Source organism: Felis catus, chromosome D1, assembly GCF_018350175.1.
Source record: "Felis catus isolate Fca126 chromosome D1, F.catus_Fca126_mat1.0, whole genome shotgun sequence".
NCBI classification, from domain to species: Eukaryota; Metazoa; Chordata; class Mammalia; order Carnivora; family Felidae; genus Felis; species Felis catus.
The window spans coordinates 85,498,970-85,514,387 of NC_058377.1; the positions used below are offsets into that span (position 1 = coordinate 85,498,970).

General features: G+C 33.2%; 1 protein-coding gene across 8 annotated transcripts in view; it reads right to left on the reverse strand.

Annotated features, from left to right (window-relative positions):
* DCDC1 (doublecortin domain containing 1) overlaps window positions 1–15,418 on the reverse strand; it is a 475,155-nt gene that overhangs the window by 359,209 nt on the left and 100,528 nt on the right. For all 8 annotated transcript variants that reach the window (XM_045039088.1, XM_045039084.1, XM_019812218.3 and 5 more), the window contains one exon: window positions 12,901–13,067. In XM_045039088.1, the coding sequence (XP_044895023.1) occupies window positions 12,901–13,067 (167 nt within the window). The remainder of the gene's footprint in view (window positions 1–12,900; window positions 13,068–15,418) is intronic.

Here is a 15,418-nt window from a genome sequence, read left to right on the forward strand (position 1 = left end):
GAAAGTCTTAATAATAGAATATAGAAGAAATGTTTTACTTACAAAAGCCATGTTAAAGATGTACAGGATGAAATACAGTCCTTATACAGTATGTCAAGGGGTTGTGAAATCAATTTAGTGGGTCCACACCAGGATTTCAACAATGTATCACATGTAGTAAGGTTAAATCCTATTTTGAAAAACTCTTGTTTTATTTTATTTTTATTTTATTTTATTTTATTTTATTTTATTTTATTTTATTTTATTTTATTTTATTTTATTTTATTTTAAAGTTTTTATTCATTTGAGAGACAGAGAAAGAGAGAGAGAGAGGCAGAGAGAGGAAGAAAAAGAAAGAATCCCAAGCAGGCTCCAGCACACCAGTGCACAGTCCGACACAGGACTCAACTCATGAACCATGAGATCATGACCTGAGCCAAAGTTAGATGCTTAGCCGACTGAGCCACCCAGGTGCCCCCAAAATTCTTGTTTTATATATATATGTGGAGAGGTGTATCTATAATACTAAATTGTAATGTAAAGTATTTTTTTGGCTGTGAATTATGATATAAAATGTATTCTTTTACTATGGATTACAATCAAGGAAGTTCAAAAGCCACCAGTGTAGAAGTGGCCAAAAGCTCAAAGTTCACATCTTCTCATTTCAAGGGACTGGAAGAAAAAGAAATGAGAAGGAGTTGGTGGGAGATGGAGGAGGGGCGTGTGGAGGGAGAGCTGAGGTTTGGTCTACTATTGCCCAGCTTAGAGAGGAGCAGGTATGTTAGATAAGTTGAGGACAAGGCTAAGGGCAAAAGGTTTCCATCTGGATTCTCATTTGATATTCCAGGAGATGACTGTGTTGAGGCTGTTCCTTTTCACCAATCTTCGGCAATAGTGAGGGGGATGGAGGCACAGAGTAAATGCAGTGGTAGAAAGAGGGTCATAGTCTAGCTTTCTTGAGTCATTCTCAGTTGGGGTATGGATTAAGACCTACAAATTTTCACACGGCCACTGGGTAACTAAAGGTATCAAAGTCGTGAGCCAGAAATGCCACAATATTCAAGGGCCAAAATGTCCACGTTGACTGTACTGCAGAGTCTGTAAGGGAGACCTAGCTAGGCCATGAAAACATGTAGAATGTGGCAGAAACTCAGTAAGAGCCTAACTAATGCTAAAGCTTTCAGCGAGCACTCCTACCCAAGAAGAGAGCAGTTCAGGAGTTACATCAGCTGAGCAAACCTCAGCAAAAAAGACCAGTAATTCCTCAGCAGTTGGAGACCAAATAGCTCAAAGGACTATTTTGCTTCCCTGGCACCATGAGGACTCCAAAACATTTTGCTCACTGCTATCTAAAAAGAATTTAGAAACCTCTGCACCCCTCAGTTAGAAATTATGTACCCTCACTTAGAAACCAACATTGTAAGTTGACATTTAAAATGTTTTATTGCTAGTGTAAAAACAGTTGCAAAGGATGTCTTTTCCAGCTGTTGACAAATATTGGCATTACTAAATAAAAATGTTAAATTTTTATTTTAAATCTATCCAGTGAGATTAAATATCAGTATAATTTTATATCAACCATCATCCATTTTTTAAAATCCATGGAAAAGCTTTGTGGGGGCCTGGGAGCCTCAGTCAGCTGAGCATCCAACTCTTGATTTTGGCTCAGGTCATGATCCCAGGTAGGACTGAGCCCCACATCAGGTTCCATGCTGGATCCTGCTTAAGATTCTCTCTCTCTCTCCCTCTGCCCCTCTCCCCTGCTCACGCTTTCTCTATCTCCCTCCCTCTCTCTCTGTCTCTCTCTCTCTCTCTGTCTCTCTCTCTCTAAAATAAAATAAAATAAATATATGGAAAAGCTCTTAATCATAAAGTTTACCTGTTCCTTTTTCTCCTCAACTTCCTATTTCTGTCCCATTTCTTCCTTAACAGAAACACATAAACAACAAAGGAAAGGTTCAGAGCCCTACAAGAAGTTTATGGCACCAATATTTCAAAATGTCCCTTTGTTTGATGTGCTAGAGGTTTTTATACTCCAGGGTGAAGCACCATAGTAGATTCAGGATGAGGGAGAAGTATGCTCTGCCTAAGGATAATAAAAGATGGGAAAGGAGAAGAGGCATATACCACATTTGCAGGGAGAATAACTGTAGTAAAAAGTACACATGGAGGGATGCCTAGGTGGCTCAGTTGATTAAGTGTCTGATCTTGATTTCAGCTCAAGTCATGAGCTCAAGGTCATGGGATCAAGCCCAGTGTCGGGTTCTGCACTGATTAAGATTTTCTCTCTGCCCCTCTCCCCAGCTCGTGCTCGCTCTCGCTCGCTCTCTCTCTCTCTCTCTCTCTCTCTCTCTTTTTCAAAAAAAAAAAGTACACATATAAGTTAAGAATTAGTCATCTATTCCTCAAAACTACTCTTCTTGCTCTTTGGGTATCTGCAGAGGAACAACTTCAGTTGACTTAACCTCCCCATCTCCCTCAAAACCTAGATGCCTTCCTGGAGGAAACACAGAAGGGCAGAAATTATGGGCATCTGAGCCTCGTTATCCACAAGGCTGCTACCTAAAAGAATGGTTAAAATTTTTTGCCTCAGTCAAATTTAGTTTTTACTTTTCTCTAGTACCATGAGTGACACCTTCTGTGAAAAGTCAAATCAAATTTACACAAATTCTCAAAAAATACTTCTTTGCATATCTTGTACAGTGTGTGTATGAGTTTGCTTACTTGAAACATGTATCTCCTTCCTAGAGTAAACTCTAACATATGTTTTGCAAACTCAGTGACTTTCATTCCCTGTCCATAGTCTTCAACCACTCTAGGATCTTAGATGCTCCAATTCTGAGGATGAAGAAGGCCATTAGTCTCAGTCTTACATTCAAAATGGTCCACAATTAGCCATTTTCCTCACCTCCAAATAAAATTATACATACAATCAAAGAGATACAGTGACAGAATCATTTGAAAGAGACAGTACAAAACTTTTGTCCCTTCACCAGATCATGCTCCCTATATGGGTTATGAATTAATATTTTTAGGGGTGCCTGGGTGGCTCAGTCTGTTAAGTGTCCAACTTTGGCTCAGGTCATGATCTCACAGTTCGTGGGTTCAGGCCCCACATTGGGCTCTGTGCTGACAGCTTGGAGCCTGGAGCTTGCTTCAGATTCTGTGTTTCCCTCTCTCTCTGCCCCTCCCCTGATCATACTCTTTCTCTCTCTCTCTCTCTAAGTACACATTAAATTTTCTTTAACTTTATATATTTTATTATCATAAAAAATAGAACAATTATATTGTGGGGGGGGGAAGAGTGTTGACAGAGTTAATCTTAAGTGTCATCATGTAAAATATACCCAATGGTTTTTATATCCTCTTTTGACATTTCTTCATTATTATACTCTGAACCTCAAAAAAAAGGGGGCCACTCTCAACCTATGGGAGATCTTATCTACACCCACTGCTCTTATTTCCTCAACATCACTTCTTTCTTTTTTTGTATCAAGTACAACTTGTTTGAAAATAAATCTTACACACTCCTAACTTCATACCATTGTCTATATTAATCTCTTTTTCAAGCTCTCCCATATTTCAGTTAATGAAGCATACCTTGCCTACTAACCGCAAACATGGAGCTCCAGTCCCATTATAGCTCTGCCTTGCTGTCTCAACTCATTTTGCACAAGTATTTCAATTGCCTATGTATAATATTAATAATTAAGGTATTACTTATATGTGGAATCAAAAAACAAACAAACAAAAAAAGGTCAAACTCATAGAAACAGACAGTGTAAGAGTGGTTCCCAGGGACTGAAAGTGTGGAAAATAGGAAGATAGGAAGAAGTTGGTAAGAGGGTACAAACTTTCAGCTATAAGATGAATAATATCTAAGATATGACATGGTAACTATAGTTGATAACACTGCATTATATATCACTGAAATTTTGCTAAAAGAGTAGAACTTAAATATTCTCCTCAAAAAATATATATAAATATATGAGGTGATGTATGTGTTAATTAACTAGATGGTAGGAATCCTTTCACACTGTAAACATATATTAAATCACTATGATGTACACTTTAAATATCTTACAATTTTGTCAATTATACCTGAATAAAGCTGAAAAAAATAATAAAGATGATGATAGCTTACCATGTCTCAGGTGCTGTGATAAGAGTTTTATATACATTAACTATTTAATCTTCATAACAACCCAATGAGGTCATTATTATTATCGTTGTTACTCTTATCATTATCTATAAATTGAGAGGACTGGATTCGATGGCCTCTAAAGCTCACTTCAACCATAAAATGCTTTCATTCTATTTTTAATCTTTTTTATAAATTCCCATACAACATAGAATCTGTACCACATATTTTTAGTACTTGAGGACACACTAATAAGCATATCCTAAAAGTTTCATGTGCCTACGCTTTACCTCCAAAACAAGAATGTAAGCTTCCCAAGGGCAAGGTATTGGACAGTTCTGCTGTATAAGCAACCCTGGTTAATGAGCACATAAGGACTATTCAACATTTCATCATTTGAGTTTGTCTTCTTTGGCTGTCTAATTTTTTTTTTTTTTTTCATGGAGGAGGGAGATCTTTTCTCACCAAACAAGATTAGGTTAATTCAGTGACTGCCACAATCATAGTCCCTAAAGACACCACACCACATAGTTTATTTACAGGGATTTTGACACACATTGAAAGTCCTACATGTGTCCATCTGGTGGTTAGATGGCAAATAGGTTGTGGCCTATGTCAGGGTTTGTTTTTCTTTTCTTTTTTTTTTTTCTTAACATAATTTATTTTGTTTTGTGAAGACCAGAGTACGTATCTACCCAACCCTGATTTAAACCCTGACCGTATTAAAAGAGCCTTTTTTATTTTATTAGTCATTTAATGTAAAATTCAATGCCAGAAGTATAATTAGGGTATCTAGACTGAATTTCTTTCTGCTAGAACAGCACTGTCCGATAGAATTTTCAGTGATGATGTGGCTATTGGCATTTGAAATGTGGATAGTGAGACTGAGGAACTAAATCATTTTATTTTATTTTTTAATTGTAAGTAATTTAAATTTAAAAACCTCATGAGACTTTAATAGTGTATCAGGCAGTGCAGCTCTAGAAGATATAACTCACCTGTGGCTTGCCAAGGCTAAAGACTAGGATCTTTTCAGTACTTTTATTTATGTTGTTATTCTCTTTTCTGAAACTTTGAATATTTACTTCCCAGGGACATAATAAGTGTTGATGAATGGTTTCTTGATGTATCCTTATCCATGTATATGATTTGCTTTATTTAGGAACTTGAAATATCTTAAAAATTTAGTAACAGTATCCTGATTATTTTTAGGAAATTATGTAAACTTGATTTTCTGATATAATTAATTTGAAAAACTTTGAAGACAGTGATAAATTAATGCTATACTCCTTCACATCTTTGTTACATACATAAAATATAGGCAAATAATGAGTTATATTATTTAAAAATCAGTAATTTATTGCTTTAATTAACATGTATTCAAGCTAATGCTATTAACAACCACAGGTGAGAGGAAACCCATGATATGTCTCTTAATAAAATAAAGCAAGGCAACGATTTCCAAAATGTTTACTCTGCGTCTTCTTCATCAATCAGTAGTTAATAATCAAAGATTTTTAACTAACAATCAGTGACAACACTGATCAATTTGAATAGAAAATAGAAAATGCTAGTCAATCCTCAAGACAGTTGGTTTTCCTCCCCCTAGGAATATGCCTTCAATACTGCTTTAGTTCTTCAGGGGGAAAAAAAATTCATATTCTTGTCCATTCACACAAACCTCTCGGTGAGCATTATTGTTTTGGGAGGAGGGGGCAGCAGGCAGGGGGCCCAGGATGTTGACGGAACAGATAGGATGTCAGGTGAAGATAGAATGCTGTGCCCTCTCTAACCAGCTGAAGACTCGGCATGATTGTTTTCTTACAAATAATACCTGTGGGTGTTGAAACTGTTCAGGGAATCTATCAAACACACTCTTTCACTTTGCTGCTGTAACTCTATAAAATTTATTCTCATTTCAAAAGAGTCATAGGCAATAATACCTGTAGGTGGTTGAGTAATTTAAAGAAAATTTGTCAGGTCTACTTCCACTTACTTTACCAGAACAATTCTATACTTATTTGGAGGTTTTAAAATGCAACATTTTCTATTCAGTATGATTAAAAAATTTCAAAATAAGAGCCCCTTATCTAAAGAGTTGTCTTAAACTAAATATAAGTAAAGAAAATATAATATTAGGATGTTTTAGAATAAAACTTTGATCCAAAAAGGAAAATAAATTAATGTTATTTTTCCATTTTTTATAATTATATAAATAATTCACACACAGATGTATGAGAACAGAAAATACCTGACCGGTGTGACATTAGGAAAAAATATATTACTTTTAATGCCAAATTATCATTCTCAGGAAATCATTCTCAGGAAAATCTGAAGGCTTAGGTCTATAAACTTATAAAAACTATCTACACAAATTGAAAAATATACAGATGGAAGAATAAAGGTAATAACCTTTCCAGATTAATTAACTTTCCTTGGTAAGTCATCAATATCCATATTAAGTTTACTTTATATTAAGTATCATAAAACACTTAAAGGTAGACTTTTAAAATTTTTCTATTACGCAACTGACATTTTTAGTCATAAGTTCAGAGGGAGAAAAGTTCAATAATGCTTAGTTTAAAAATGTATTTTCTGTATTAATTCATTTAAAAAACATTAAAAAGTTAATTAAACCTTTAATTAATCAAAAAAGTGATAACTAACACTTTTTAAAGTGTTTATTTAAAAGTGAAGATATATTTTCAATATCCAGATGGAACTTACTCTTCATTAAAATGTTTACAATCACATAAGCAGGAAAGTTTATCATCCTATACAAAATTACTTTAAAATATCATTTTTAAATAAGAGCTCTTACTTGGTTCTTAATTTTTGAGGGAGTGTTTAATATTAATAAAAATAATATTTTGAATTGAAAGGTACCCAACTGAGATGCTAATAAAGCTCTCTGTTTCCATGTAACTGAATTATCAGGAAAAAAAAAAAGAAGGAAAAAATCTTTAAGTCTAATTTTTTTCCAAAGTGAGTTATTCAATAACTAGTTTTCATGGTAAAAAGTTCAAATTTGAGCCAAAGATACATATTTGATACTTGGTAGTATAATTCTAAGAGAATTAGAGAAAAACACAGATTAGAAAATTTTTCTCCTGACCTAAACAGCTTTATGACAAATCAAATGAAATGTTCCATGAAGATAAATGATGGAAAATAAACTATTTCAATATTGTTTCCTGTTTTATCTATCCCATCATGGTTTTTGTCCCTCTCTGTAATAATTACCTATGCACAAACTCTAGATGGCAATATTGCACTTACTGTACTTTCAAGAAAATTGTCACAGTCAGTCCCCACATATCCTCTTTATCAACATTTTATGTGCCACGGATCTATAGCCTCTTATTATAAGTGTAATGAAGCAGAAGTTATTGAAGCATTTTATTGATTGCTCAGATCACAAGTTTACTGCCATACTGAATTGGCACCTTACTCACTGAAGCAAACTGCTGACACCTTTTTTAAAAAGTGACAACTACATCTATTTCATGACCAGAAATCCATTTTCATCTCTATCAAGACAAGAATGCAATTTTCACTTCATTTAACTGATGTTAGGCCTGCTCAAAGCATGACACTTAGAAAAAGACACAAGTTTAAGGTTCTTAAAATACTTCAAGTAACTAGAATGCAGCTTGGTTTCAGGAAAAAAAAAATCAACAATCATTCAAATCTACAAACAACCTAATATTCTATAAAATTACCTAGCAGAACCTTAGAAGTAGTTTTCAACCACTTGAAACTACTGCAACACAATTTTAATGTTTTTAATAGTAAGTTGTATTTATATATTATTGATTTTGCTCCAAGCTTTTGAAAGACATCAAGAAGTTCAAAACTGAACTATTTTGGGTGTTGCCCCACTAAGGCTAAATCAAGGAAACAGCCCCATTTCTAGTGTATATATAGATGGGGATCCTGTTTAGAGCAAATGACTATAGTTAACAACACTATATTATATGCTTAAAGTTGTTAAGAGAGTAGATCTTGAATGTTCTCACCACAAAAAAGAAATGGTAATTATGTGAGATGACAGAGGTGTTAACTACCCCTACGATGGTAATCATTTCATTATATGTAAGTGTATCCAAACATCATGTTGTACACCTTAAACTTATACAAAGTTTTATGTCCATTGCATCTCAATTAAGCTGGGAAAAAAGTAGCTGGCATACCACTAATAAAGTATACATAAAGAATGAAATAGAAATAGTTACTCCTTCAGTCATGTTAAGACCAATAAATGACTGTGAGTGACCTAAGATACAAGATATAAAAAGACAAACTTTCAATACCTCTTTTATGGGGAATTAAAATATTAACATTTCTTGGAAAATACTTTTTGCAATCAACAAATTCTGTCAGTACTAAATGTAATTCAAGTATATTTTGAACTCAATCTATTCTGAGTAGAATTATATTATTATTTCTTTGCTACCTAAGTATCTATCAAACTGATTAAGAGCATGGGTACAGTGGGCCAACATTAACTTAGGAAAGTTTTTAAACAAAATCTAGAGCTTTGGTAGAGGTTAGTTTAATGTAATAATAAAATACATTTCAGTGTTAAACTGCAAAACTAATATATGCTACAGTTGGATGGTCATTTCCTCATCTAATTATATGCCTGCAAAATAAAGTTATAGTACAATTCCAGTTTAGAAAGTGAAACCCAATCTCTGAAATAGAAATTCAGTGTCTGAGATTCTTATACCCAAGACATCAAATATAGAACATTTAGAAATAGCATGTAACAGCATTCAAAAACTACCTTGTTTAATTAATAATTAAAAGGACCACATACACAAAAAGCTTAAATCACTTAGGCAGAAAATTATAGTTTTCAATAAACTTCATTAAATAATGGTCTATTACAAACAGCCCAAGTACATATTTCCAAATGAAAATTATAGAAATAAAACATTTCCTTTAGCTTCAGACATAAATAGAAATTGTCAGGTTTTTTTTTTCAAGTTTAGAAAATGCTTGAAGAGTTTAAGAAATATTTGGGTGTATTTTCGTTATTTATTGTTTTTAAGTAATCAACAAACTAAAATTTAATTTCAAAGTTGATCATTTCTTTCCAAAATATGGAAAATGAGAAGTAAAATTCAAAAAAAAAACCTTCAAATTTTTTCATATCTTAAATTCCACAAAGGCTATGATTTTCTTCATAATTAAGATGGTGATTGCTAAGATATCATAGTTAGATACTCATTTCCTTTGTTTCTGTCTGAATTTTAAAAATGACTATGCAATCTATAACAACTGTTAAGCTATACTGTGAACCACTTTAAATGATTAAAGCTGGATACTTATGAACTCTTTTTGAAACTATTTTAAGAGTGCAATGCATTCATTATTTAAAAGTATCTGAGAATTTTGTTGGTTGGGGAAAAATTCAAAGAAGTATCAAAATTAAGACGACATTTCCAGTAATGAATGTTTCCCAAAGATCATGTTTGTACTTAAAATCAGTCATTCCAAATCATTATTTATATAGCTTCCTGGCACAGCTCCATGGACTTTCATGCATCTCTACAGTGTTTCTGAACAGACTGACATATATTTTGTTTACTGACAGCAACTAAAAGCTCTACGTAGGATCATAAATAAAGAAGATCATGTTTAAAAATCACTAATATCATTTTAAAAGGTAGTGCAGGCTTGTGTTTTGGCCTCTGTTTAGCTGTGTTAGGCCTATGAATGACAGCTTCCCTGCTTGAAGCACACAGAAAGCACAGCCTTCCTCATTCACTGACAGGACTGTGGCCTTTTCACACGTTCCTTCCACAGCAGTGTTTGTCCCCAAACACTGGAACTCGACACAATGGCATTCCTCCTTCAACACCCCCACCAACAGCACCACTACTTAACAAGAATGCTAATGAGATGAACGGGCCCTGTCGCTGAAAGTGTTAACTGCATTTCATAGGAATGCATTTATGCTACTTCAAAGATTACCAATTAAATAGATTCTGCTTAGGTCTGAGCAATTTCTAAGATGTTTCCACTTTTAAGGAAATGAATGTGATAAATGTAAGACAAAGTGACTTTATGCTGTCCTATATATAATATCTCATTTTATATACATGAATCAGTATAGACTTAAGACCACACTAATGTAGTGGGCTTAATTCAGTTGCATGCTATAATAGCCAAGTTAAAGTTAAAAACTGAAAAATGAATATGTTTATAAACATAAAACCAGTAGTTCTGACTTTCCTTTTAAAGCTTTATGATCACAGTTTATTTGAAAGAAATTTCCTTTGGGAATCCCAAAGCATCCAATTTAAAGTTTGTAATCTTTTGATAGAATCTCAGTAAAACAATATTACTGTTTTTATACATGATCTCAGAAGTGAAATGAATAGAAATGATATCGAGAGTTCATATAATTCTGCAAGTTTAGGTTTGTTAAAAACAAATAAGAATCATCATCCATTTCCATTTTACCTAATGATTCCTCAACACAATCTTATATAAAAGTAAATAGAAAAGGCTATTCCTAAGGTCAAATGAAGTAAATGCAGTTCAAATAAAGTTCATCAATGCTAAGAAGGATATCTGCTAAGAAGTCCTACTCACAAATAAAGCAACTGCCAGGCTTAACACTTAGACACTGATGACCTGATAATGGTACCACTACAGTGACTTTTCTAAACACTGCAAATAATTTTAAATTAAATCATATTATTACAATACAAAAGAAAAGAGGCTCAAGAATACATACAATTGGGCATATCTAAAATAAATAAAAATTTGCATGGAAATGCATAATAATTAATTTTCTATTTCCTTTTCTTCACTTTTATATCTTAAAATAAAACCTAGACAAGTATCATATTAAAACTGTTGAAAGCAAAGCTTTAAGCTATTACAACTTAGCAAAAGTAAAAGGTTTAGTTAGGAAGGGCAAAGAGCCTAGGTTCTTGAAATATGTCCAAATTTGGCATAATGTTGATGATATAGACAACCTCAGAGATGCTAAACATGTTAATTATTGTTCATATTTTGTTCAAAATGTATTTTTCATCAATTTTGAGTCATAAAGAAATCTTTAATATCATAGCAGCAAGCAATTCTTAAAACATTTTCTTTTTTCACAATACACAGAACTCCTTCCACTCTAGTACAACTATATACACTTATTTCAATTTTAGATGTTTAGGATAATGGAAAAAAAAAACAAGTTGTTAACTATTTTCTGAGCAGTTTCTTATCTCTAACATCCTTACTTTTAATAAAACTTAGAAAATGATTTATGTTTTTTTAAGATTTGATTTAACAGTGCTTTTCTTGCACTAGAGTATGGTCTCATTTTTTTTTTTAACATCGAATAATTTTAAACTAATAGGTGGAATCAAATCACTTAATACCAAATAAATGATTATAATTAAACTGGTCATAATCCATTTTATAATATAATTGTATCTTAAAGGTTAAATAATATTTCAGTTTAAATAACTGAATCAAAAATACAACAAAACATATTTCTACCAGTTTTTATATATGATACTGGTTTGATAAAGAATATTTTTTAAAAGTTTGGATTTTTATTTTTCATATTTATTATCATAAACAGCCTTAACTATGATAATTATTAATCCCATTTCTTGATCCACTGAAATTAACTAACTAAGCAAACAATCACATTTTGAGAATAAAAGTTTCTCATGGGAAGAGATTTCTTGCTAGTTCTGGATACCTTAGTTCAAGAGTTTCTTCTAGCCAATACAAGTTGAACTTTTCCAAACCAGACAGCAGGAGGTGCTGTGTGAACACTGAGACCGAATGGCATTCTTACCTCCCATCCCCCAGCACACACACAATAATAGCAGAATGCTTTCAAAATATTCATTTTTCAGTGGCCTGTGGCCTGAGATAATGAGCCCAGTTCTAAAATGGAACCTTATAGTTAGAAATGGAAAACCTAGACTTTATTTAACATGGTAAAATGTATGCTTAACTTCTTAAGACCAAGTACAAAGAGGATTCTAAAAATGTGGTAACTCCATTTTTATTTTATAAATGGCCATCATCATTCTGCTTTGCAATGTGAATTCTACTTTAGGATAAATCAAAGTCCCTATAAGTAGTTATAAAAAAAATCAGTCTTTACACACACACACACACACACACACACACACACACACAGAGTTATAGGATGGGATACTTAGAAATTAAGGGACAAAACCAATTTTAAACTGATTCAGATATATTAGTTCTATTTCTTTACTTTATAAACATACAGGTTAAATAAGCATAAATGAAGTGAGTTAGTCCTGACAAGAAATTAATTCACAATTTCATTTCGCAGAATGTGATTGGTTTACATTTTAGCCCAACTTCTACAACAGCAATTCTGATTTCATACTGAAAAAAAAAAAAAAAGAAAAGAAAAGAAAAAAGAAAGCTGAACATTAAAACCTTCAACTGCTTTAGGAGCTATTCATTTTCTTGCTTAAAGTAACTGTCTATAGAAATTCCACATAAGGAGTTGCCTTCACTTTGCACAGTATGCAGCAAGAAAAGATGAGACATATGACATCCCATACCAAAAGACAGATACAATTAGCTCCATTATTGTTGGCTTTGAGATTACAGAAGAAGCATTTTGGCTCCCTAACGGGCACTGAGTTCACAAAATACATGTCACGGTTTTTTTTTTTTTTAATGACACAATGCCAATCATTGCTTCTATACAACCAAGTACATTTTAAAACACAGAATAAAGCAAGTTTTAAAGAGGGGTGACTCACCTGTTTATAATATTTTTTTGCAGACTTTAGTCGTTGGTACAAGGCCAAAAGGACTCCTTGGATGTACATCTTAGCTCCTGAGGGGCTGAAACCTTCTCCCTTAGAGACCCAAACTGGTCCCCGCAAAGGTGTGATGGAATTTTGCAGACATTTTTCAAGCAGAGGTACTATGCAAGAAAATAAGGGAAAATAAATTCTTTTGACCCAACTGAAATGCACTGCCTGGAACATAGCCCCAGTACCAGAACTAACTCTTAACATCTATTATTTATATCTGACCTGGGTTAAGTCTTACAGAGGCAATTCCTGCATTACTAGTGGCCACCATGAAGGATGTATTTATATTGAGACACCCCCCCATGCAAGACTCATAAGCTTTGTGAGCACACCTGAATAGTCCTGAAGTGTGCCTAACTAGCTGCACAGAGTGTCATGGTGTGCACTGATTGCCTTATCTTCTCATTTATCACAGATGAGTTGGAACCAACCTTGCTGAAATCTACTCGCATTGTCCTGATAAAATTGTAAGATCCATGTTGTTTCTGTATATAGCTTCCCATAGAGGAGTCTATATACCTAAAACATCACATCTGGAAATTATTCATAAAATATAATCCACACCTTCATAAGCCATGCTATTCAAGTCTTTTCACTGCCATTGATTAAATAACCCATAAAAACAGGGTGGCAAGGCTGTTTAAAAATAAAGGGGAGCATCTTAAGCAAGCATTTTATCATACCTTTTTGTTTTTAAGTTTCTGGCATACAAGCTAGTCAAAGATTTAGGAATGCTATTCCAGCAAGCGTTTTGTAAACAGAGAGAAGATATTTACTTGTTGGCCTGTATTGCAACATCTATACTGGACTTGACAGACATGTTTATACACTTTTTCACACGATTAGCTTATAAAGTCTTTCTAGTGTAAAATAGTCAAATAACGTGGCAGCTAGCTAACATTTTTCAAGATTTAATTTCCCTCTGAAATGCCAGAAATAAAGAAATAAAAAAAATCTTACACGCATTTGGGAACCCAGAAAAATGAAAGGATATCATTTTTTAACTTGGTCTTAAGTATACACATGTGACATAGTATAAACATACAAAATAACTATATGGCTTGGCTACCTTATTCTGATACATATTTCTACTAGAAAAGAAATTAAATAGATCACCAGCAAAGAAAATAGCTCCTAGCTCCGTGCCATTGGTTATGTTATATGTGGCATATTTTATGCAGAGAGGCCTAGCGTAGCAATCTGGAAATTGAATTACAATTAGGTTCAGCTGAGCTGCTGAGCCGCTGAGTTATGCAAATGGCCTTTGCTACTGGTATTCTGCTGAATTTTGCTCTTAGTAAAAAAGTTATGCATTTTATGGCACTAAATTCTGCAAATCTCAACCATAGCACAATTTAAATTCTTTCTAATGTATTCAACACTAAGGAGAAGGTTGGAAATAGAACTTAAGCTTTTCTAAAACTACTATAAAGTTAAAAGAAAATTATGACCCAGTGACTATTTAGACATCTTTAGATGTGTGCATGAAATTCACTCACCCAGCCCCAGAAATTAATTCCTAAAATTCACATATCAAAACCATGTTTATCCCCCTGGAGCAACTGTTTTTCTCTGTAAGTGTTGTCGTAACAAATACCTCAAACTTTTATAAAATATAAGATCATATAAACATGAAGTAATGAAAAATAAAAAATAAACGTATATCAGAATTGCAACCCTTCAATCTTTAAGAAAAATTCACAACATAAATCAATCTTGATTATAATTTTTCCTAAAGAAAACTAGCTTAAGAATGATCAGTGCTTTCAGTTAACTGCATTCATACATCATTATGTATTGAGTTTTAACTTGTAAACTTTTAATTTGGTACACTTATTGAACATACCACAGTTTTTGAATATGGAAAGGCATTACATAAATAGCTATTAGATTGAAATAATTTAAAGCAAACTGAAAAGTAGGTAATAAACTTGAATGATCTACATCCTGGATTTAATCTTGAATTTAAACCTGAGAACATGTTATCAGATTCTCTAGTCCTATAGTTTTATTCATCCATGCTTGCCACAAAATAACTTTCAAATTCTTTAAGTCAGCCCAAGAGATTCCAAAGTATAATTTCATAGATCTTCTAATACAAACTCTACTTTTTGCAGGTTTGTGCCCTCTTAAATAAAAATTTAAGAAAAAAAAGGTAAAGTTTAGGAAAAAAAATTATACCAAAATGCAAGCAGTGTCAGAATTGATATAGGATAGAAAATAGCTCCCATGCTCCACATGATTTATGTAATTAGGAATACTATGGAAACCAGAAATAGCAAAGCAAAGAAAGCAGTATTCACAAGCAGGTTTTATAAGAGACTTCAGAATCTGCTCTGAACTTGTTGAATAATCTGTTCAGTATTCCAGAATCTCCCTGCTGGAGGCAGGGTCCTCATTATAACCACAAGAGTGCTAATAAAGGTTAGCCTCTGAACTAGGGATTAGAAGGCTCTTTTCT